The 26195-nt window shown below is 39.4% G+C and overlaps 1 protein-coding gene across 4 annotated transcripts in view; it reads right to left on the bottom strand.

Moving 5' to 3' along the window:
* Positions 1 to 26195, bottom strand: part of cabin1 (calcineurin binding protein 1) — a 146126-nt gene that overhangs the window by 82825 nt on the left and 37106 nt on the right. Inside the window, exons 23-31 of one of the 4 annotated variants that reach the window (XM_079896187.1) lie at positions 25707 to 25968; positions 24362 to 24526; positions 23921 to 24010; positions 23239 to 23423; positions 17238 to 17482; positions 10082 to 10120; positions 9936 to 10001; positions 3973 to 4152; positions 1939 to 2366 (exon numbers count right to left, since the gene is read on the bottom strand). In XM_079896187.1, coding sequence (XP_079752313.1) covers positions 1939 to 2366; positions 3973 to 4152; positions 9936 to 10001; positions 10082 to 10120; positions 17238 to 17482; positions 23239 to 23423; positions 23921 to 24010; positions 24362 to 24526; positions 25707 to 25968 — 1660 coding nt within the window. The remainder of the gene's footprint in view (positions 1 to 1938; positions 2367 to 3972; positions 4153 to 9935; positions 10002 to 10081; positions 10121 to 17237; positions 17483 to 23238; positions 23424 to 23920; positions 24011 to 24361; positions 24527 to 25706; positions 25969 to 26195) is intronic. The other 3 variants (XM_079896189.1, XM_079896190.1, XM_079896188.1) reach the window with 3 other exon arrangements.

The raw sequence follows: 26195 nt of genomic DNA on the forward strand, positions 1-26195 counted from the left end.
AAAGTGCATCTGTAAGTATACAGCAGAGAGGCATTAATGCAAAAATTTTCTTTTTTCACATTAAAGCAATAAGATTTTTTATTTTGTGGTGTAAATGACATTTCAACCAGTATCTAAAGTAGTTTAGTATCACTGAAACACTATTATAGTTTCTGTTAATATTTTGAAAATCGACTGAATTTTTAGACTTTCTTATATTAATTTTAGTAAAAAGTTTTAGAATTATAATTATTATAATTTAGTATTAGAATTATTTAAAAAGAATATATGCCTTAATAGTTTATATAACTAGTTAATAACTTAGTAACTTTAGTATTTCAACTAAAACTAAATGAAAATGAGAAATGTTTTCTTAGCAACTAGCTAAAATAAAATAAGCTTCGGGTTTTTTTTTTCAGATAATGTTTATTTCATTTCAACTAATGAAAATGTTTGGTTTTTTTTACTTTTTTTTAAAGGTGCTGTATGTAGTTTTCAGCGACCTCTAGCGGTGATGTTTCAGATTGCAACCAATAAGTTTACAAGCGCGTGCTCTTGCGCGTGCTCCAATTTATGAGCGAGCACTGTGGGTACCTTCAGACTGAGATGCAACACACCGGAGAAAGCATCACACAACATGCTGGAAACTCAGGTAAACTCCCACTGCAACGTTACAATAATAGACTACTTTTATCAGCTTGACGTTGAACTAATGCTCCATGCTCGTACCATGATAAGTATGGAACCCTATCAACCGTGCCAAATTTTGCCACTGCAAGCACCACTTCACATTTTCTTCAGGAAATGTGCATTCTAGGTTTGTAGATAAGGTTTCTCCATGATTCAAATGCCCTGCCGATGTTGAGCCATGTTTTTTCACCCGAAGTTCATGCGATTCACGTCTGGCCTTACGAGCTTCAGCAGAAAAAACTTTCTTTCTTTTTTTTATCAATATGTGGAGTTTGTATTGGAGTCTGTGTTGTGCTGGGAGCAGGTCGTTTCTTAGTGTTATCAGACATGTCATAAGTTGCATAAGTCATAAGTCCATGTCATAAGTTGCAGTGTCGTCGCTGTTGAGTGCAGAGTCAGTAGGCTAGACGAGACGAGAGGCTCGGGAGCGCGCGTGCAGGTCACGTCACTGGATTTTGCGGTAAATCCGACCCGGCACCTTCACATAAAAATAAGAATACTTGCTTTCCGAGGTAATAGCAAAACCCGCAAAGTAGATAATTTTAATGTGAGATTACAACCCCTTCACACACAAGCAATAAAAAAAGGATTCATTTTAGTAGAAAAGTTACATACAGCACCTTTAACTCATGAGAGGAATAAAAGATTACAGCATTATACCATGAATATTATTATTTTATCTTGTTCTATAAAATAATGCTGTATGGTATAATAATAAAATAATAGTTGTGTGACTACATCATTCTTTATGTGCTCGATTACATGACGCTTGACAGATTAGATAGGATCAGTCAAACGGACAGAAGAAAAGTTTGAAAATCTCCGGAGTAAATTACTACAGTTCACTGTAGACCTTCCGCAAAATGTGCCGAGTCCCTCATATTTTGGATTCAAAACTGTGAATTTCCCCAAAATCCGACATATTTACAGTAAAACGGGGGTGTAAAGTCATCAGGGGTGAAAAAGGTGACAAAATGTGACCCCCTCGAGAAGAAAATGTTTTAAATATCACCTATACTAAAATATAGTAGTGTTTATTTTTTTAAACAGGTTTTATAAAAACAAAAAATCTCTAATTTAGTTCTCAGGCCACAAGCAAATTACAGTCAAACCAAAAATGATTCAGACACCAGATATAATTTTTGATTTTTTTTACTAGTGGGTGCAGGACACTATAGTTACAGTAATTTATGAAAGTGAGGATAGAATAATGTTTGGTTTGACTGTATATTTTGATATAAATGGCACAGAAAGGGCCGGTGTGCGCACCTGGTGTGTCCTGCTGTAGGCGTACAGGTGGGCCAGACGGTACAGACTCTTGTAATGCTGTGGGAAGCGGCTCAGACACAGGAACAGAGACCTCACACACACGTCCACGAGCGTCTTCCTCTGTTCTTCCCGTCCCGTGGGCAGACTCTTGGGCAGCTCGATGACCTCGAGGGGGGGCGGCAGCTCGGGCCTGCGCTTGCCCTCGCCGGAGGAGCCCGTCTGGGAGTGTGAGGTGTGTGGTTTGTGAGGCTGGCTCGTGTGCGGGGTCACACCAGGAGCTTGGGTCGGGGTGTCTGTGGTGGGGGTTTTCGGGACCGAGGCCTCAGGGGAGGTGATGGATAAGGTGGTGTCTGAAGACTCTTGTGTGACAGAAGACTCTTGAGACAGTGTGGCAGAGCTGATGTCCATGTTCTTGTCCTCCAAGGTGCCTGTGGGATTTTTAAGAGGGCAGAGGTGCAAATTTTGCTTGTAAAAAGCAACAGAATAGGGAAAGAGAATCTATTGTGTTTTGACTCCTGACATGACATTAGCTGAATCTTATGAAAACTTTCAAGACTGGCTTTTTTCAATCAAATATCAAAAGAAAATGCTAAGAAGTTATATTTAGCCAAGACTATTTTTTTAGGATGATTACATTTTTTGGGATTGTGACATTATTTTCATGACAATTAAGATTATTCTATCATCATCATGCAGTAATTTAGTACAAACACTTATAGGCCTTGTTCACAGCTGGTATTAAGATGTGTTTTGGTGGATCGAGGGAAACACATTCCCCTTTACACCTGGTGTTTTACACTCTTCTGTCCACTTTCAAACACTTCTGCCCTGATTTCTTTGAAGGAAGGGTAAATGTATGGGCTTTCCAGATCTATTAATCTAATGGACGAAATAAGGTCGTGCAATTTACATATGAACGCGATCGGAGATGACAGAAACACACGGAGAGCATCAGCTTCAGTTTCTGCTCTGACCGACGCGAGATCAGCCGAACGCTGTGAGTGTGTGTTAGAAATCAGGAATGGAGAGAGAATATTGTGATTGGTACGTTTTTCATCTTCAAACCAAACTTGGGTCTTCAGTCGACAGAGTTTAAATCCCGTCTGGCTGTCGCTCTTCCCATAATGTTCCCGCATTAGACCAGTAGACGGAGAGAAGACGGTCTTTAGTGGCTGTTTGAACACATTCGATCACATGAGCGTTTACACTACGAAAGCAATCCGGTCGATTTTCCACTACTTCTGGAAGTGGAGGAAACTGGTCAAGCTCAAAGCGTTTTAGACCCGTTTACTCCTGTATTTAACGTCCACTTGTGATCAGATCGATCAAAACACATCTTAATACCAGCTGTAAACAGGGCCAAACACTTCCGTTCAAAAGTAATATAACTATAATAAATATAATTGTAATATATAGTAAAGTGTAATTTATTCCTGTGATCAAAGCTGAATTTTCAGCATCATTACTCCAGTCTTCAGTGTCACATGATCCTTCATTGATAGATGATTTGCTGCTCATGAAACATTTCTTATCAACATAAAATGTTAATAAGTTTTTTCTGCTTTATGTATTTTTTCAGGATTCTTTGATGAATATAAAGTTCAAAAGAACAGAATTGATTTGAAATAGAAATCTTATGAAACATTATAAATGTCTTACTGTTACTTTTGATCAATTTAATGTGTACTTGCTGAAGAAAAGTATTTAAAAAAAATGTAAAAGAAAAGTAGTGTATTATCAGGACAAAAGATAAAACCATTTTTAAATAATATATTTTAATAACATGTAATATAACGTTACAACAATGATAATTAGATGCTTTTTAAAATGTAATGAAAAAGTAAAGGGAAATGTGCTTAATCCTCATTAAGCACTACATTTACTGGTTAAACTGTTGGAAGCCCTTTATCATTATCACTTCCACATCATTACTCACCATGCGTGCACTTCTGGATTTGCTCCCACATTTACAATAAATACTGTTATTCATCCTAAAAACTTGGCAGTGTGAACTGTATGTGTTGGGTTCATTACCTATATTGTCTTCTCCTGTGGCCCGTTTCTCTTTTCCAATGGCATTTGATTCTTCCGGAAAAACACTACACTTCCCAGGATCGACCTTGTGGCTGCTGTCCTGAGAGCTGGTGGGGTCCATGAAAACATCCTGCAAGGAGCTGGAGTCCGACATGCCAGCAACACTGTCCTGACTTTGCTCTGATTTAGGGAGAAAATACACCACACAATTACACTCATTCTACTAGACCTTCCTCCGTCCTTTGCAAATATGCATCTAATTAAAAAGCCCCATCATTCAGAGCGTTTCCGAGAAGCCCAATTTGCACAAGCCACAAATCAACACAGTCACAAAGATGAAGTGTGTAATAATCCTCCAATGGACACAGAGCTGGAAACATTTGCAGGGATGAGATTATCACGAATGGCAGCAACACAGCACCTGAAGAGCAGGTAGGCGGATCTCAGAACAAGGATTTGGATTACAATGTAGAGAAAGTGAAATCGTAATTCTGTGCCCGAGAACGTTTGCTCTCAATTTCTACAAATTAAAGGAGTGCTGCAGGAATGAGTCCTAACGCCTGGAAGCGAGTTAGCAAGTCAATGGGTTTTTGGTTGAATGTCTGAAATAAAGGTCTTTAAACACAAGCTCAAAATACGTTCATGTTTTATTCTATGACATAAAATGCATCAGTAATACCCACTCGTGACTTTAAATGGGACTACAGAGGTTGTCGAGGACATTAAACATCATTACGCCAAACGGGTAAACGCATGTACTCGATAATCCGCTTTTACAACCGTAGTCCGTTTATACTCTCACTCTAGATTTTCAATAAAGATTGAAAGTTGTCATAAGCTTAATGATGAAGTCACGTGACCGTGGTGTAGTTAGCTTTAAGCCAAACTTCTTCTTCTGGTGATTGTATTTAGGCTTCAAAAATCATAAAAGTTGTTTATCTTGATAAACAAGACATGTTAGAATACTACATTTTTGGTCACACTTTAGTTTAGGCTCCAATTCTCATTATTGCCTGACTATTAACTATGACCTTTGCCTCAAACTCCTAATTACTGCTTATTAATAGTGAAAGTAGTTGTTAAGTTTGGGTATTGGGTAGGATTATGGGATATGGTCAAGCAGAATAAGGCATTAATATGTGCTTTATAAGTACTAATAAACAGCCAATATCCTAGTAATATGCATGCTAATAAACAACTAGTTCATAGTGAGAACTGGACCCTAAACTAAAGTGTTACCTGCATTTTTGTTGGTCACAATGATTATTTTCTGGAAAGTCAATGGAAAAATCCTAAGCCCTATTCAGACGGGACTAGTTTTTTAAACGATGTTTGATTATTATTCAATTCTTATCACTAGACGTCTTTGATTTCATGTACCGATTCGGAAGGACCAACATCAGTGTTTATTACAGAAGTGGGAGTGTGTGTTTTCTAGATGTGGCCATTACAGAAGGTCATGTGCTGTGTGTGTGTGTGTCTTTTAATTGATTATTTGTTGATATGATTTTAAGGTTACACTTTATTTTAAGGTGTCATTGTTACAGTGTAATTATATATTTAAGTACTGAGTAATATTAAGCAACTACATGTACTTACTATAGGGTTAGGGTAGAATTAGGGTTTGGTTGATGGTTAGTTGCATGTAATTATGCATAATTTACTGTTATTACTATGGTAAGTACATGTAAATGATGTAACAAGGACACTGTAAAATAAAGTGTTACCGATTTTAATTTATTATAATAAAAAAAAAGTAGTTGTTGTTTATAATTAATAAGTGAGCAGAGAAATCTAGACAAGTATCTTACTCTTACCTGACCCTGATATTAACATTTGACTATTTATATAGCGAATGAAAGCACGCTGAAGACTACTGCGCAAACGGTAGCTCAGGTAGGTCAAAAAAACATGAGGAGAAGCGTTAGGATAATACACCATCAGCAATCACAGGCATTCACATTTGGATGGGATTAGATTTCTCCGAGGACTTTTGAGTTTCCAGAAAAACAGTAGACAATTTTCCCTGGAATTTTCTAGTCCCGTCGATTAGGGCTCTAGTGGGTTTTAGTCGAGGGAACCAGGGTGATGCTAACTTCAGTGTTAGCCTACAATCAAAAAAAGTAATCCCGGCAGCACTATTTTATTTTTTTTTACCACAAGATGAAAATTCTGTCATTATTTATTCAACATCATGTTGATCCAAACCCATATTACTGATTTTCTACTGTAGAACACAAAATGTTGTAATGATTTGCTGCAGTCTGCTCTTTCATATACTGTGAATGGGAAAGGACACTATCAAATATATGTTATGCCTAGCCCCTCTAGGGCTTGTGGTATCAATGTTACGCCTGGTTCAGATTACACATTTTTTTTGTCTGTTACGGTAGTCACTGTGTCAGATTACGCGATTTTGACTCCTACATTTTTTGATTTCGATTTTTGACTCCTTGTCGTCCACTATGACACACTATACGAGATGAAGTGATCGAATCTTGCGTCCTGTCGCCCGTTATCGTTTACGAATCCCCACGACACCCTGCGTCAAACGGATCGTGCCAAAATCGAGCTAATATCGTGTAATCTGAACCAGGCATTAGAGGAAAAAAAAGGTGTCCAAAAAAGTAGTCAAAAGGGCTTTTCACACCGCGCTTAACGCCGGGTTATCGTCGTTCTAATCCCCACTTTTAACGGACCCTGCTTCTGCGGTGTTTACCCTGTATTGCAGTGCCAAACTTGTACAGTGTGAAACGATGCAGTGTTAGAATGTTACTTAGTTAGACATTTAGCAACGGACAACAAATAGTGTGCCTTATATTCACATGCTTTGGACAGTCACGGAAACACTGCAGGTTGTATAAACAGTAGTTTCAGCGTTTGAGGGGGAAAATGGCAAATGGCAACAGAAAATGTTTCATTCTTACCTTTATAGTCCAATAATAATAGTCTGCAATTAATAAAATTAGGATGCGCAATGTAAGAGAATTTATGTAAACATATCGCCTGCAGTGTTTGTCCAATCAGTGACCCTGACATTGCAAATATGCAAATAAGGACTTTAACCCAGGTTTAGGAATGTACAGTGTGAAACAACAGCGTATGAATAGCCAGGATTAATTGTTAACCTCGGGGTAAATCATGAGCAGTGCGAAACGTGAATCAAGATAACCCAGGATTCGGTTTACCTGGGTTGTGCGAAAAGTGTGAAAAGCCCTTAAATGACATATTCCATTGTGTTCTGATGCAATTTATGTGAGGAAAAGACTTACTGTAATTACTGTTAATATTTCCTTCCACATTAATTCTCAAATCTCATTCCTACTTTTGCATATTTAAAAATTGTGTGTCGCATTCGGTTTCAAGACATGCGAGAACAGATGGTGTTTTGGCATCAGAAGAGACTTACATTTTGTGAGCCATTGTTTAGGTTGTCATATCCGTCGGTGTATAAAAAACAAACATCTGCATGCACATTCTCCCTTATTTCTCCTTTTGTGTTCTACAGAAGACCAAAAAAGTCATACTGGTTTGGAAGGACATTGTGTTGAGTAAATGTTGAAAGAACTTACATTTTTTGGTGAGCTATCCCTTTAACAGGTACAGTGTTTTTTTATCCAGGCCTGAGGGCAGAGGTTACAGGGCATGACTACAGGGAACATGTTTCAATGCAGTGTTGAACCCTGACTAGGGCTTTGGGGTAAAACAGCCCGCCTGCTCATGAGGAAGACCAAAGCGCTTACAAATATTGTGCTTCTCAGCAAGCCCAGAAAAGAAAGTTAATGTGATTCTTCTTGTGCTGCCCACAAACAAGTAGAAAAAGCCCCTGAGCATGCTGGGAGTGTCAGCATTTGGCACAGAGAGTAGAAATTCATTAGCACACACACCATCACCTCCATGACACAACAAAGTGCATGGCAACACCAACGTCCCCTCCTCCAGAGAACGCCAACGCACCCGAAGGGGAAAAATGGCGCTGCGTCAGCCCAAAATTGCAGCTTCCTGCAGAGCGCATTAGCAGCTATAGGCCAACACTGCCAGGAGGACCATTATTTGGGCTGATACAGATTTCATCAGGAGCTCGAGAGCATGTTAAAGACGCTATGAGAGTCTAGACGTGACCTGGGTGTGTGCTGGGAAGTGTTGGGCAGGAAAAATGAAAGAAATTTTTGTTTCAGAAATGATTAATGTGATTAAGGGTGGAAATCACCAATAGAGTAAGAGTGTTGTAATATTTAAATGCACAGAAGAAAAGGACTTAAAAAAAAAAAAAAAGGGTCAAGTGCTACTGCAGTTTGAAGCACCTGCATGATAAACTCTGATGTGATCCACAGTAAATATCAGAACAGGGTTCGGCTCACCTTCCTCAAAAGCAGAGCGCACAACAAACTTTCATTCTGATATAGAGTTCATAAACACTGAGAATTAAGACTTAAGAATATTGACCAATGATAGAGCTCAACAGTAAGCTTACTGAAGTGAAGTAAATAAAAAAAGACATTTGAAATCTTCATTGTGAAACAGATTTTAAGCAATAACAAATTTACTTTTCAATGTACACTAATACAATACAATATATACAAAAGAAAGTGTTTAATTGCACATTCTCAATGAAATATTCCAACAGGATAGCTAGGTAAGGTTAGCTAAAGAAGGCAGAATGCAAAGTATTTTCCATTCCCTCTGTAGAGGTACACTATATGGACGCACCTCTTAATTACTGAATTGAAGTGTTTCAATCAGACGCATTCCCACAGGTGTATTAAATCAAGCACCTAACCACGCAGTCTGCATTTACAAACACTTGTGGAAAAACTGGTCATTCTGAAGAGCTCAGAGATTTCAAACATGGTACTGTACTGTGAAAGTCAGTTCGTGATATTTCATCCTTGCGAGATAATCCACGGTCAACTGTAAATGGTATTACTGGTAAGTGGAAGCGTTTAGAAACAGCCGAGGACGTGCTGAGGCGCATGGCGGATAAAATTCGCAAAGGATTTGCTGATTCCTTACTCTTAGAGTACCAAACTTCCACTGGCATTAAAGGATTGGATCACTTCAGAATTAAAAAATTCCTGATAATTTACTTATCCCCACGTCATCCAAGATGTTTACGTCTTTCTTTCTTCAGTCGAAAAAGAAATTAAGGTTTTTGAGGAAAACGTTCCAGGATTTGTCTCCATATAGTGGACTTCAATGGGGTCCAATGATTTCAAGGTCCAAATTGCAGTTTCAGTGCAGCTTCAAAGGCTCTGCACGATCCCTTTTTAACCGCAAATGCTCTTCTTGCACATCCACGACTTTTTAGAAAATGGCCGATGGTTTGACTAGATAAGGCCCTTATTCCTCGGCTGGGATCGCGTCGAGCCTTTGAAGCTGCATTGAAACTGCAATTTATTTGTTATATGTCCACTATATGGAGAAAAATCCTGGAATGTTCTCCTCAGAAACCTTAATTTCTTTTCGACTGAAGAAAGAAAGACATGAGGGGTGAGTAAATTATCAGGAAAATGTAATTGTGAAGTGAACTAATCCTTTACTATCAGCTCTAAAACTGTGCGGCGGGAGCATCATGGAGTGGGTTTCCATGGCCGAGCGGCTGCATGCAAGCCTCACATCACCAAGTGCAATGCCAAGCGTCGGATGGAGTGGTGTAAAGCACGCCGTCACTGGACTCTGGAGTGGTGGAAACTGTTCTGTGGAGTGACGAATCACACTTCTGATCGTCTGAGTTTAGCGGATGCTAGTTTTCTAATGACGCAGAGTGTTGGTTTGCTTAAAATTCCATATTGAACAATCTTCTGAAATGCATGAAAGTGCATGGTCACTGTTGAGCTCTATGGTGTTCATTGCTTGACAATAGCTGTTGCCAATACTTTGGGGAACTTAAGCCCTGCTTTTGAGGAGTGATAGGTGAGCCGGCAGTTTTGTACTATTGGTTGTGCGAGGAAAGGCGTCTGTACCATACGCAGATCCTGGCCGCAAAGCAGAGAGACACACGCAGTAGTCATGGTCATGTGAGAAGTCAGCTGTTGAGGAAAGTCAGTTTAGAACATTTTTCATAACCTGGACTCAGAAAAGCCATACAGTTGTGTATATTTTTGGGTACCATTGTTGTGTGAATAAAGCAGATCTTTCATTTTCTGTTCTGCTGAGAAATGGGTAGCTTTTTAGAGGTTATTCAAGTGAATCTCACAAAAACTTAGCAAGATCATGTATTTTTACCACCTTTTGGGGGACAATTGAGCTTAATTGTGTTGAAAATGCCTTAAAGCAAAAACCAGGCTTCATTTTCTTTATTTAAAAACAAAAAGGGTTATCCTTTTAATTTGAGGTGAAATATGACCTGCATGTGTTTTCGTGACATTCACTTCCCTTCATTAAAGGGATAGTTCACCCCAAAATTAAAATTGTCATCATTTACTCACCCTGATGTTGTTCCAAACCAGTATGAGTTTCTTTCTTCTGTTGAACACAAAAGAAGATGTTTTGAAGAATGCTGGTAACCAGAAAGTTGATGGACCCAATTGACTTCCATAGTATCTTCTCTGTCTCTGACAACGCATATCAGTTCATGCTGACTGGTAAGATTTATGAGATCTGAATTAAATATAAGTTGAAATTCACATTTAGCTTATCTGGTTAAAAGAACTGAATCAAATTTAGTATATACTATAACCACTAAATGGCAACATAGGCCTATATTTAAACAGGGTTAAGCAAACTCTTAATGCTGAAAACAATTGTTCAGACATAATCCCTTTATCAGGTATAGCATTTGGATATAGACATGATGAAAAACAACTTTGTCACAATTTAGATTTGAATTCACCCTTTTATTTTTACCCGATTTGCTTCAAACTACATCAGTATAATGTCAAAACAGAGCAGATGTAGACCTGTGAAATGATTCTTGATTTCTTAAATACTGTTGCCCTGGCGACATGTCAAACTTTAATAATATTCTTGGGTGTTTTTAAGGCTCTATGGAAGTCAATGGGGTCCATCAACTGTCTGGTTACCAACATACTTCAAAATATCCTCTTCTGTGTTCAGCAGAAGAAAGAAACTCATTCAGGTTTGGAACAACATGAGGGTGAGTGAATGATGATGACAATTTTGATTTTTGGGTGAACTATCCCTTTAAGGTCCCGATATACTTCAAGCGAAATCTAAGAATGAACCGGTGTGAAAAAACTCGCCAAATCAAACTACCATTAATCTGTGTGTAATAGGTTTTCTAATTAAAATCACTAACATTGTTTTTCATGTATAGTGCTGTAATACAGTGCTATTGTATAAAGTGCTATATAAATAAATGTGATGTGATGTTACTTTACTGGAGTGGCGAATTTCAGAGCTCATGCAAACATATCCACGTCGCTACGATCAGATGCTAATCTATGTTCATCTAAACGCCGCTCTCTGCAGCTTGGACCATGTTGGGATGTTTGCTAAGAGCTTAACATCTTTTGTCAAAGGATGAAAAAGAACTTCGCTGTGAGTTTATCGGGGCCTTTAGCATCAACAAACATACAGAAGGACAGTGAATTGATCAAGTCTTGAACTGTTGTATCAGCTTTGATCAATGATAAAAAGCTAAACTCATCCACACACACACACACCAACATTACCAGAAAAAGCAGTTGAAACCTCCCACTGTCTTAACCAAACCACATTATTCAGAACAACCCACAAGAACAACTTCACCTCCCTTGCACAAGTGAGCAACGGCAGACACTTTGATCAGATGTCAGTTTGCACACAGAGCATTGCAGAGTGCATTGTGGGAAGACTGTTGAATCGGGGTGCTGACCCATCATGCATCCATTAAGAAGCAGCAGGTGTGAAGCAGGTCAGAGGCAGGCAGAGAGGGAGCAGGCAGGAGGCAGCAGGGAGACAGGGAGACTAAAGCAGGCCATGGGAACAACTGAGGAATATGGGCAACATGTCACAATGTTCACCTTGAAAAATCACACTTCAGATCTGCAGCAAGCTGTTGTGAAGCTTCAGTAAAGCAATGAGATGAGGCCAGCCACAACAACAGCAACAACAACAACAACATCAAGAACAACCTCAGCTGCACTATGTATTATTAATAATGGCCGTTTCTCAATATGCGTTCTTGTCTGTACTTGTGTTCTTGTGGACTTGTGAAACGTCATCAGTCGCTGCCCAAGTACTGTCCCAATACACAAGTTTGCATTTTGGCAAGAACGGTTAAAAATCCCGGAAGTGTTCTTGACACGCCCATTTTACCGAGGATGCAACGGTTGGTAACTTGTGTGAACTTGACGGCAGAAATATCCCAGCATTCATTTCGGCATTCGAGGAAGGAGAGGCAGGTCGTTTTTCTACAATTTCGTACGCTATTTCATCACTAAATTCACTTCTGAGAACATTTGATGCGAGAAATCAACTGTGTAGATTTCAAATATTGGCATTTTTACGAAAATGTATGGCGAATCGAAAATGTGCTCAAACGTTTTCGGAAGTGAGAATCTCCATAAGAATAACGGCCAATAATAACGTCAATTATTCTCGTTATGTTTGGGCACTGCAGACGGCGTCTGTGCGAGGGTATTATTGTGCAATACCAGCAAGAACACATCGTCTCAAACTGTCAGAAGCGTTCTGTGTGCTCGTCACCTTGTGAGCTCATTCTTCCAAGAACAACTAGCAAGAGCGTTCTCCCCAAGAACACAAGTCCGTTCTTTGCATTCTTGGTTTTGAGAAACACCCAATATATTATTTAGGTCGATATATCATTCACGGATAACTGTGAAAATAAAAAATGACTATCGATACAGAGAGAGTTAATACAGACAATAATAATATATATATTTGGGCCAATCACACAAGATGTGATTTTTCATCATCTTATGTCATGAGCACTCAAGTTAACAGTTTAAAAATCATACGTTTTCCATCCTGTCCTGTTAGCAGGCGATATGAATTAAACAGACCCTTTAAATGCCAGTATGAGGGTTTTCACATTTAATCAACAACGCTTGACATGAACTTTTTTGCTCAGCATCCGCTGTGACTAGTGGTTTTCCAAAGTTTCTAGCCACTCAGCATTTTCACTGGCCACAATTTTGACATTGATGCCATGGGGGAAAACTGCCATATAGATATTTTTAATATTATATCATAATTTGGCAGCAGGAAAATTAGGCTGCTGTCACTTTAAGAGCTAATGCACGGATCCAATATACTGTTACACATGCGTTTTCTTTCTCAACTGTTTACGTTCACTTAAAACTGACTGTGTTTGTGTGAATACTCGCCAAGACCTGCATTTTGACATTATTTTGTGTGTTTTTGACTGTTTAAGTGTGCTTTGCAGCAAAAAAGAACTCTTTATGTGCCACACTTTGGGTGTGAGCACAAACTCTGCGGGAAAATTATGTGCAATCCCACGCCGAAATTCAAGCCCTGTAACAGCAACAATATTCATCCAGAGCAAATGAATCGAGTGAGTGAGGAGAGGCGGGTTTGTGTGTCACTCGCTGTCAGAGAGTTGAGAGAGAGAGAGAGAGAGAGCAAATATATTATTCTACTATTCCACTAACTGAGACCTTTCATAGTATATATGACACATCTACATGATTTAAAAGATTTTTTTTTAGTGCTTATGATGATAATATTTCATAAATTGTGAAACAAGTCACACTAATTTTTCAACAATTAAAGCTGCAGATAAGAGTTGTTCACGTTGCCTAAATGAATTGTAAAGTTTCAAAGCAATGCATATTTAGTTTCAAGGGCCTGGTTTTATAATTCAATTATAGTTATAAATTAGGGGTAAATTGCTAAAAGTAAAATGATCTGTATCTGTCAAAACAAGCAGTTATTGTTACTGGCCCAGAAATATTGGTGACTCCCTAATAAAATCTAGTCACTTTAACTGCAGTGGGATTCTTTTTCTGTCATAAATATTGAGTTTCTTGCTATTTAAAGTTATGTTCAATTTTACTGGCCGCTTGTTTTTATTTCTTTTCATGTAGGGTAATCCTGCTTACACAGCAATATCTTAATTGGTCCAAAAATTCATAGCTGTAACATCAAACATGTTCTGATTAGCTTGGATTGTGTTGCGATATTTAGCAGTAAAAAAAGAAATCTGAAAATACTTAAAGGCTAGTATGTAGCAAAATCACATGATGACAAATACTGATAGCTTTTAATGTAAAAAGCATTAAGAATTATTCTATGTGACCATGCCTTATCTAGCTACAAAATCTAATGCTCATTCACAGCCGTGCAAACTACATGGTATTTAGCCTAAGCGTTGATGAACACAACCAGAGCTGAGCAGAAATTTCGCCCCTCACAATCCACCTTAAGACTGACTAAATCTATGAACTGTATTCTAGAAAATGAGCACACCAGGCTGAGATTGACTTCAGCAACTAGGTCATCATCTGACACGGTTTAGAAAATCTGACTCCATTTCATCAAAACAGGCCACAGCAATATTTAATCAAGTGGACTATGCAATGCCCCCTTTTAAACTACATAAAGAACAAATGTCTGAAACTCAACATATTGCTTATGTTCCTCTTTTGTAAGTCACTTTGAATAAAAGCATCTGCTAAACGCATAAATGTATTGGCACTATGTACAACTTACGCACTAGTAAATAATTTGGTGCTGCACCATTAAACTTAGTTAAAATGTAAATCTACAAATAAAATAAATATTTACGGAAGCTTTCGACCAGGAGTAATTATTGGAATAAAAACTGAGTTGCACCAATAAGCTCTTGTTTTACCCGACAGACTTTAATCCTTCAGACATGTATGATAATGCTGACATTTTATATTCACTTACATTATGCAAATAAATTAGTTTGTTAGTGACTCTTCAACACAAACCCGTCCTGAACAGCGAACCTCAGAGTGCATCGGTCCGTGTTGTGTTTATAAATAATTTATTGATACTTTAAGTACAGTTTCTAAGTTGTTATCTTCATATAAAATGCCTATTATGTTATTCAGTAGTATCATATTTTAAATGGAAAGGTATTTGTTGTTAGAATCAAGGATAAACTGAAATTCACGGCATTTCAACAGCGTCTGCTCATGTATTTGAAGGCTGCTGTTGAATGGTTGAGGGTAAACGTCATATTATGTGACTATGCATTACTTTACAAAGGGTTTACGACCTACTAGCTACATCCTGCCTTAAGAACAAATGGTGCAACTGAATAAAGTACAGAGTTAGTTACAAACTAGCTAGTAGTTACTAAGCCTTTAGTGTGGACTTAACATTTTAATTTAAGAAAGAACTTACAAAATGCTGGTGCAATCCGACCCTAAACACTAAGATTAAGTTACCACACAATGGGAAGGAAGAAGACAGAGCATGAAGCTTTAAAGTGGTCATGACATGAGAAACCAAATTTGCATTGATCTTTTGGTATATGAGAGGTCTTTGTATCATTAAAACTTCCAGCAAGTTTCATAGCTTGAGACGTCCTCCCCATTATAAACGAAGCATTTATTTAATCAAGCTCTAATTACAGCTCGTTGGGGATCCATGGTAAGAAGTGACGTACCAGTCATTTGCATATGACCGCCTCCAGCACAAGACAACTACGCCTCATTTCGCATCATCGCATCATTGTCACGCCCACAGGTGTTCAGTCGATGTGCAGCGAGTGGGTCTGTTTACAAGATGTCCTGTTCCTGGCTGTGGACTAACAAAATGTTTGAATACGCTGCCGAACGATCCAGACGTCAGGGAAAAATGGATGCAGTTTATTTTTTGCGGACGTCCCAGTCACGACAGTGTTAAATTAAAACTTTTGCTTAAAGATCAGGCCGTGCAGACTATTCTGGGCCCAACAACGACGGCGCAAACTGTAAGTAATGTATTTCATCTTAAAACTACTTTTAGCCAACGATGTTAGCCAATCAGTGGACGTTAACACTGAACTCTTAAAGGGGAAACACCCCCAAAACAGAATCAGAGGATGAGAAACAGTCATAAATCACTAACATTTTAAAGTTTTTTGTCCAAAAAACTATAGTAATACTATAATTGCACCTAAGGGAACATAATAAAACAAAAACAAAAACCATATATCAAAACCAGCAATCAAAACAGACGAAAAATGAATCCATACTACAGTATGTACACAACAACAAAAAAACTGCACAGCTTCTCCACTTCTGACCCAATTAATTTAAAAAATGTAAAAAATGACAGCAATCTGGTCTGGTCAACCAGTGATGATATATGGTTAGCTACAGTACAAGATCAGCAGAGCATAGTAGCTCCCACCAGAGTTAGCTAACATCTGCTGCCTTATTATACTGTTGATACAACCAATCAAATAATAATAAAAATCAGATAACAGCATGGTTTACTGGGAGAACATCAGCGAAGCACATTCATAATCGGTGCAGGAATGGCACGAGCAAATAAAATGGCGAAAAACACAAAACTATTTGTAATTTGCTGGACTGGGTGCATAAAATGTGAAAGTAATTGGGCGGCGTAAACAACAAGAAATGACACTGGCTACGTCCACATTAATCCGGATATATTTAAAAAAGCCATTTTCGTTTCAAAACGCTCTCCGTCCCCACTAGCATTTTCCAAAAGCTTCTCGTCCACACTGAAAACGCTTCAATCGCGCTTCTGCTCATTCATAAAAGATCACAGATAACACCGAGAGACCAGACATAATAATACTCTCACGCTATTCTTCAGGCATGATCATTTCATTAGCAAAATATCTCACCACTTCAGGTCAGACCCAATCGCCATTCTATGTCTGGGCTAAAACAAAATCGCCCTTATGTTCAGGCACGACAATGCCAGAACAACCATTGATATCTATGGGTGCAATATGCATCACATGACTAAACATGCATCATCATTTTCAAATGCCTCCGATTTCACAGTCCACACTTCAACGCTACAACAGCGGTTTCAAATTGATCCACTTGGGAAAGCTTAGTGTGGACAAAAGGCCAAATTTGCATCCAGATTAATGTGGACATAGCTGAAGTGGAACTGAAACAAAGCGGAAAAAGCGCTGAGACACTGTTAGCAATGTTGCCCATTTTCCCATGATCCTCTATGGCCTGGTGCAGATGGTAGGAGGAGGGGTGGGAGGAGATGTTATTGTACACCAGAGCCCATCATTTAATTCATAGTGGTAAAAACCTTCATCATCCTCATTCCCCCGTGCGTGAGTGAGTGAGTGAGTGAGTGGGTGAGTGAGTGATACTCTGGCCCTGGTACTGTACCGTCCTGCTGCTGCTGGAGCTCCTGCCCCCGCCTGTGCCTCTGCTGCTGGCTTTTACGTTTGACGTAATCGTGGTCGACCGGAGTGACCGAATACGGGGGAGAACTCGCACCTCTCGCACCGTCGCCAGGCAGAGAAGCTGCTGCAGCCGCAGAAGTGACCGATGAGGAGGTCAACGCTGCCGGACAGGTACTCACGCCAGCCGAAGAGCGCGAGTCTTCATCGTTATTGGATGGAAGCTTGTCCCTGTTGGGAGAAAAGATGATGTTAACAAAATACAAACTAGGGGTCGACCGATTAATCGGCCGATTTTTTGCATTTTTTAACATAATCGGCATCGGCCAATATCCAGTATATCAAGCCGATTATTAGGCGGGCGCATCTGTGGGCACTCTAGTGTTGTTGTTGTTGTGGAACACGTGTTCGACGCGCTCTGCCCATAGAGTCATTCTCCAGCAGAGTGAGCAGACCTCATCCAGTGCTTAAGGAAGGAGCTAAGTTCCTTAGAGGAAAATTCCTTTATATTTAATTAAAACCTTTTGATATGTTACTGCCAACTTCGAGAAAAAAACATGAATAGGCGACATGACGTTCGGCTACTTTGGATATTGATAGCGTAGTTGAGGTTGCATTAGCACAGCAGAAGGGTTGCGATCATGTCACAATAAGTAAGCAAGAATTTTGCAATTACAGACAGAGAATCTGAGACTTTTATTTGTTCTGTTTGTGTCTTATATTTGAGAGAAGTAATAAAAAAGTGACCAACGCACTAAAGGACTGGCTTTGCTTTGCTAGCATCGTCGCTAGGGTTGGGTAGCTACAGACAGACCCGGTGCTAATACGGCACTGGTGCCTTAACGACCAATGCAGATTTCTGTGCTTCATTTCAGTGCTACTGTTATGCCTGTGCTTCTCTTGGATGCTCTGAAAACGGACGTTAGAAACGTGACGCTAGTCAGCAATTAACTTTAGCATACCGTTAGCTAGTAGCTGGATTAAACACTGTTAAAAGGCTGGCCAAACAGTGTAATGTGTGACTGTATTTCACTGTAGACTAGGGGTGGAACGGTACATGTATTCGTATTGAACCGAAACGGTACGGGCATCACGGTTCGGTGTATAAATTTACACGGAGAATACACGGTATAAAAATAAACAAAACTCGCGTGTAAATTAATTCATGTAATGCGGAACTACTGTTAGATACGCGGGTTCTTTGGGGACACCTAATCTGTAGCTCCGCCTTAGCTCTGAAGCAGGCTGCGATGTAAAGATTGCAATGCTGGAATATGGTGTGTGTGTGTGTGGGAGAGAGGGGCGCGGGCGCGATCGAAAAGTCGCGTGTGTTTAAAGTCGCAAAGTGTTTACTTATATTTGTGTGTGTGTGTGTGGCGCAGATGCGATTGAACAGAGGAAACATAAAAACGTACACCGTCATTTTGTTTATACAGGACATCATTCAAACTGCAAAGTGTTTAAGTTACTGTTAATTAAAATTTTAAGGAAAACAAATATATTAATCTGAAATGTAGCAAATTAATTTTCAATTCATTCAGGTACTATTACCAAACATATCTCAAGGTCGTTTTGTCTTTTGTACAAGTGCAGATTGGTCAAGTGTTCAATAAATGTTTTTGTTGAGAAATCTTGTCTATCTTAAGTAATTATTTGTGTTACATTTTATCTTTCAAATAGAGGTTAAAAACAAGCACATAATCGGCCAAAAATCGGCCAAATATCGGCAAAATTAATCGGCGGCATTAATCGGCCATCGGATTTCAAAAGATCGGCATCGGCATCGGCCTGAAAAAACCCATATCGGTCGACCTCTAATACAAACACTCAAAGATCTAGAAAACTCATTTCACACTACAACAGAGGTGTCCAATCCTGCTCCTGGAGGACCAACGTCCTGCAGAGTTTAGCTCCAACTTGCTCCAACACACTTGCTTGGAAGTTTCTAGTGATCCTGAAGACCTGTGGTTGTGTTCGAAATCGCCCCCTATACCCTCATTCACTATTCCCTACATTACTCCACTAATATAGTCCACTTGAAGGAGTGAATGAAAACGAGTGAGTGAATTCGGACATTGAGTGCACTGGAACATCTTCCGCTTTTCCATAGTTTGCACTTGCTGTTTAATAATCAATTGAAACTTCGCAAACTGGCAGCTGCAGTAGTAATGAATAGATTTATCTTGAATTCTGTCATGGAAACTAGCATGATTAAACCTTTTTTTAAGTATTTAATAATCAATTTAAAAGGAATTTATACCTGTATGATATTACGCTGGACCAGAAAATGAATGGATGGATGATTGAGCTGCGGCGCTATCTTCAGGTCAGACACGGGAATTCAGTTGGTTTGCGAATCTCACAGTGCATTATGGGTATTCTCTAGCCGTTGAGCATACATTGGTTGTACACTCGTTATTGCAGTGCATTTTGGGATTGAATGAGTGCTCACGATAATGGTTTCGGACACCACTTTAAATGGCTGTTCTCTCAATAGTGCCCTGTTTTAGGGTATAGGGGGTGATTTCAGACACTGGATTAGCTGGTTCAGGTGTGTTTAATTAGGACTTGAGCTAAACTCTGCAGAATAATGGCCTCCAGGAGCAGGACTGGACACCCCTACACTAGAAAAAAAACATCTAGTTCAGTCATGAAACTCTGTGTCCAAAAGCTTAGGCAGTTCTACAGTAGCTGTTCTAACAAAGTCAAATTGACATTGCACTTTACACACAAAGGCACCTCCCGAAACTGATTTCTGAGCCAACAGAATGGTAGGGAGAGCTTTGGTGATAACTAAGCACAAAAGGGAAAAAAGTTGGTCAAAAATGTACTTTTACACAAACTGAGCACCAACCTCAACTTTCAGACACCATTTTAATTTTATAGCTGAATTGTCAGGGAATCGAATGCACAGGATAGTGGGACGTCATACACAGTGAGAGATACATGTATGCTGCCTTCAAAAACGATCAGATAAAGGTATCTTAGTAGACAGGATGTGATACAATCATGAGATTCTGACATGCCTTGTTGCCTTCCTCCCTCCATATGCTGTCAGCGAAGACAGCTTTATTCAGCTTTCAGCCATAGACTGATAGGTCCTTTACACGCAATCTGTTCGCAATCATTTACTACATAGCACAAGCTGACTGGCCAAGGCTGTATTTGCAGGCAAAGAGATAGCTTCCTCAACATTTAAACATGCTGGTTCAGTGTTCACTGTAAGCTGGTTCCTCTGAACCCCTCCACCTCCCCCAGCTCCACCTGTCTAGATCTGCTACGGGATTATGTTTGTCTATTCATGCAGCAGCATCTGCATATCTTACATACTCACAGCAGTGATTCTGTGCATCTATTGACAGTAGTAAGTACATACTTGCTCTGTAGTAGCAGCAGTAGCGTGCATAGCAGATCTAGTCTGCCAAGATCAAATACATTAAAGGGATAGTTCGCCCAAAAATGATATTTAACCCATGATTTACTCACCCTCAAGCCGTTCGAGATGCATATGTCAATCATTTTTCAGACGAACACATTTTCAGTTATTTTAGAAAATGTCTTAGATCTTTCAGTGGTTATAATGGAAAGCTATGGGGTCCACCTCCTTCAAGTCCCAAAATGTGCATGCATCCTTCACAAAAGTAATCCATCCGGCTCCAGGGGGATAAACGAAGGCCTCCTGAGGGTAATCCGTGCGGTTTTGTCGTAAAAATATACATATTTAAAACTTTATAAACGAAAATATCTTGCTTCCGGCAACGGTCGACGCGCGTTCACGGGAGATGGATGCTGGTGTATGACATAGGATATCTACGTTTCCACTGTCGGGCCAGGGCCGGGCCGTGCTAGTGCGTGCCAGGGCCAGTCGCGTTTCCACTGTCACTTCCGGGGCTTGATCAGGGCTTGCTCAGGGCCAACGGCCAGGATTTCTGGCCCGTCGAATACCTTGGGCCAAGGCGGGCCAGCTCGGGCTAGAGGAGTGGTTACGAACAGAGGCGGAGTTTACCTGAGTCTGGAGACGGCAGCGCCGGATGATTCTGTCAGCATTAAAGACTGTTAAAATAATTTAACTCGCGTTCATGTTTGAATGCCTTCTGTTTGTGATGCAAAAGACTATGCACGCTAACATTAGTGATCAACCGATGTATCGGTTTACCGATATTTTTTCCAGATATTTAAGCATTTTCCCATAATCGGGTATCGGTTTTGTAATATCGGATTCGCCGATAAACGGCGCCATCTTGTGGCCGTTTTGAGAATTCCGCCATTGCAGCCTGCATCTGAGTAGATCAGTCAACAACAACTCTGTGCACAGGTAAAGTATATGTTCTGCTTGCTTTGCTTTAATTATTCAACTTTAACATAACAGACATGCAGAAATGAGATTTGAGACATGAATGCCTGATATAGTTTATGCAGCTTGGTTCTAAAAAATTGAGACAAACTCATGGAGTCACGTAGCGTAATCCGTCATGTCCTGCCCCAATAAAGACGTAACTTTACATGAATTAAATAAAACAGACATGAATGAGTGCATGTTGAAAATAAAAGCGTTGAATTTAACTCTCTCTCTGTTGTATTTGATCACCATTAGTCTCGAAAAAAAAGTTTGTTCATATTGCTGAGCACTCACTGGGTTGAGGAATGCTCAAGCACGGCCACTGAATGAAACTTCTGACAAAATTATCTTGTTTAAACACCCTAGATTATATTATCATTTACTACATAGTAATTATTTCGCTAATACAAATCTAAATAAATACCGCTTTGTGGAAATTAATTATTTTTTATCTCCACGCGCGATCGCGGTTGAGTAAGTTATAGTTCTGTGTAAATGCATATAAACAGCACTTTGTCAGTTGGTTATAGTTAAAGTTATAGTTCTGTATAAATGCATAGATAAACAGCACTTTGTCAGAAAGCATTTCATGACTTAGATCGACAAAAACATTATTAATAATTAATAACATACTAGTTGGAAAATGCAATGATGTATATGCTGTTTTGTTTGCTACTTTCCTGACAATGTTATATTCCAGCTAATATTATTCAGTGAATTAATATTACCCAGTGAATTATTCCTCACTCTTTAAACCTATTAAACGGCACATAAACCTTCTAAAACTGTTTAAAATGAATTACATTTCTGCAAAGGTGATATGACTCCCGGATTATGACTCCAGCTATGCAAAAAAAAAAAATCAGGTAATTTAGATTCCAGAGAGGCGTGTTACGGGAGTGTTTTAGTGAAGCGCTGTGGAGCTTCTGGCCCGACAGTGGAAACGCAGGCCCGGTGCTATTAGCCCGGCACGGCCCGTTTAAAGCCCTGGCTCGCACTGGCCCGACAGTGGAAACGCGGCTAGTGTTCAGTGCTCGTCTGCGCAGCAACGACAGAACAGTTTACATGCTTTGCTGGAACTTTTGCCATTGCGTTAGAACTGGTCACTGTTGTCGCTTGCGAAACCAAATGGCGGCTCCGATGGTGGAAACGTGCAGATTAAGGGGCGGCAATATTATAATAAGATCTCCTTCCTACGTCACAAGGGGAGAGAAATCTGATCGGCTTATTTTTTGCCATGCTTGCAGAGAAAGGCTTACCAAACCAGTTACTGTGTTTCACTTTTCACGTTTTCTGGGTTGGTCAATGCACCGGGGACCCGATTATAGCACTTAAACACGGAAAAAGTCAAGATTTTCAAGATATATTCCCTTTAACAGTTTTGAATTTTCTAAATCAATCCAGAATAATTTGAGGAAGAATTGTGATTCAAACTCAAACTTGCTGAGTTCACTTTTAGCTCGCTACTAATTACTGCATGATCTGGTGAATGGCTACAGTGTGTCATGTCAATGTTATCACTGCTCCTCTTTTTAAAAGTTTGTCAACATACAGCTGAATCAGTTGAAATCTGAATCTTAGGGGATAGTTTTACAATCTTTCTAAACTCCTTGTGGCTCTTGAGAGTGTAAAAGGTTTGTGATCATACTTGTCGCTGCTGCTTTTGGGCGTGGTCTTCTCCTCTCCTCGTGCAAAGGGTCCGACGGCAGCTTCAGCGAGCATGCTGAAGAACACCTCATAATCCATCAACTTCATCTGCTGCTCAGACACTTCACCACCATCCACCTCATTCTCCAGCAACTTCAGAATTGTGGCGCTCAGGCGGAAAAACAGCTGGCAAGGTGCAAGAAAATAAATTCCCTTACTCAACTGACATGTTTTGTCGTACAGCCCTATACTTGACGTTCATTACCGCTCAAAAGTGTTGGATTCATTATGTTTTTTTAAAGAAATTAATACTTTTATTTATCAAGGATGCATTTTCAACATTGATGATAATCAGAAATCTTCATTGAGCAGCAAATCATCATATTAGAACGATTTCTGAAGGATCATGTGACACTTGAGACTGAAGTAATGATGCTGAAAATTCAACTTTGCCAATAATTTAAATACATTAAAATAGAAAAATATATTCAAAATAATAAAATACATTGTAATAATATTCCACAAATCACTGTATTTTTGATCAAACAAATGGTCTGTAAAATTTTTTAAAACGTTTTGAAAGCAATCTCGACTGCTCAACCAAGCCTGCTTTCAAACACGCTTTCAAAAATTGCACGACCTTTTGAACAGTAGTGTCCACCACACTGCAAACCACTACATACCTCTAAGGCCTCCATGGCGAGGTCAGGTGGGTTGTGGTAGTGGATTTTGCGTGGGTATCTGGCCGCCTCCTCGTGCAGGTAGTGTGCAGACTGCAGAAATATGACACAAGAGCTGTAATGAGATGTGCCGGACTGGTGGGAACTCAGAAGCCTCTTTTACACCATCAACGGCTTCGCACGTTTCATCAATTTTTCAACATTTTATCCAACAGGAACTGACTGAATGATGACAAATACATACCGGAATGGAGCCAGACCTGAAGGTGAATTTGCAGTCAATTGACTGACAGCACACCTATGTCAGAGAATGTCCTAATCATTCTCAAACTGTATCATTGAACTATTGCCATGTTAGATTTAATCAACCACGGCAACAGACGCAATCTCAATAGCCAATCAGATTCTCCAGCGGGTCCGTCATAGCCTAGATTAGAAGATCACCTTTTTGTACAGCTGCAGGTAGTCTTTGGGCGGCAGCTTGCGCTTCTCTGCAATCTTTCCCAGCATGTAGTGAATGAGCCACTCCTCCTCATCGCCGTCACAGCGAGAAGCTCCACGAAAGCACTGCGATGACGTCTCCAACATTGAGTCTCTGCGCTCTTCCATCTATAAACACAAGCAAACAGAAACAAACAAATCTTGAAAGCAGAGTCTCTTATTTCTTGTCGCTACAGCAAACAATCTTGCGTTGTTTTGCCAACAATCACATGGCTCTCTCTCTCTCTCTCTCTCTCTCTCTCTCTCAGATAAGTCTTTATTAATACTAGTCAAGTCACCTTTATTTATACAGCGCTCAATACAATACAGATTGTTTCAAAGAAGCTTTATAGTGATAACAGGAAAATAATGCAACAAAGTTTGTTTCGGCTGTACAGCAGATCTAGAAGAAAACAGTGTCACAGTCCAGCATTTAGTAAGTTCAGTGATGGTTCATTTCTGTTGTAAAAAGTTATTAATTTAGTTCATTTATATATATATATATATATATATATATATATATATATATATATATATATATATATATATATATATATATATATATATATATATATATATATATATATATATATATATATATATATATATATATATATATATATATATATATAGCCTCTCTGGAGAAATCAGTGATATCATCGTCCAGCTCAGTCCAGTTCTCATATAATGGTGTCAATGGAGGCAGATCAATGATATTGTTGAATATTAAATGTAGCTTAATAGCTAATACGTTTTCGTTTGAACTGTCAAAACGGAGGTAATTAAAAACGTGTTTAAAAGGTATTTAAAAACGTCAGTCTAGTCAGTTTAGTCATGTGATGCATATTCTACCAATAGATATTCATGTTTCACACAGTTGCTAAAATATGTTACTTTGAACACTCTTCATATCACAGTCCTGCAAAGATGACTGAAAAGATGATACTCACATTTGCTGTCCTGCGGCAAAACAAGAGAGCAGTCGCGTTTTAGACCAAACATATGGGGACTGAGTGCGACCTGACGCATCAGTGAATGCTGAGATATATTGCTAAATAAAATGATCCTGTCAGAAGAATTGCGTGATAACTTTATTTTTCTGTCTGTATCATCTCAGTGAGCTTTTGTGAGGTTTTACGCCTGCACAGTAAGGTGAATTTAGCCTTTTTCAAAAGTTTGTCATCCACACTGAAACATCAGAAAACGCCGGAAAGCGCTAGTGTGAACGGAGAGTGTTTTAAACTAAAAACGCATTTTCAAATGTATCCGGATTAATGTAGACGTAGCCTTAATATACAAACAGAAGTACCTGTTTGATCAAGTCCAGGGGAAGTTCGCGTTTCCACTGTTTGAGCTGTCTGGAAGCGAAGGAGTGCAAGGCGTAGGACATGGTCCCATACTCGATCCATAGGGAGAGGTTCGAGGGGTCTATCTCCAGAGCCCGTCTGAAACAGGTCAGCACAGCCAGAGAGTTTTTCCAGATGGGGCCGTCACTCCTCAGCTCATTAGAGTTCAACTTGTCCTGGATGCGACTGGCACGTGCCAATGCCATGCCTGCCCATGAGTCAAACCTACATGAGAGATGGAGAGATACAGTGACATAGCTGTGTGCATTCATAGGGTCAAATTTAGAGCTTTTTTTAAGACCTGCACAAATGAAATGAATACCATATGAGCAGTGTAGAGCAACTCTATGGATATATCCAAACCATAAAGTGACTATAAAAACAATGATTTATACAACTTTACAGTTCAAATAATACAGGTTTTGACAGAATCAAACTTTTATCAAAACAGA

Source organism: Squalius cephalus (genome assembly GCF_949319135.1).
Source record: "Squalius cephalus genome assembly, chromosome: 16".
Lineage (NCBI taxonomy): Eukaryota > Metazoa > Chordata > Actinopteri > Cypriniformes > Leuciscidae > Squalius > Squalius cephalus.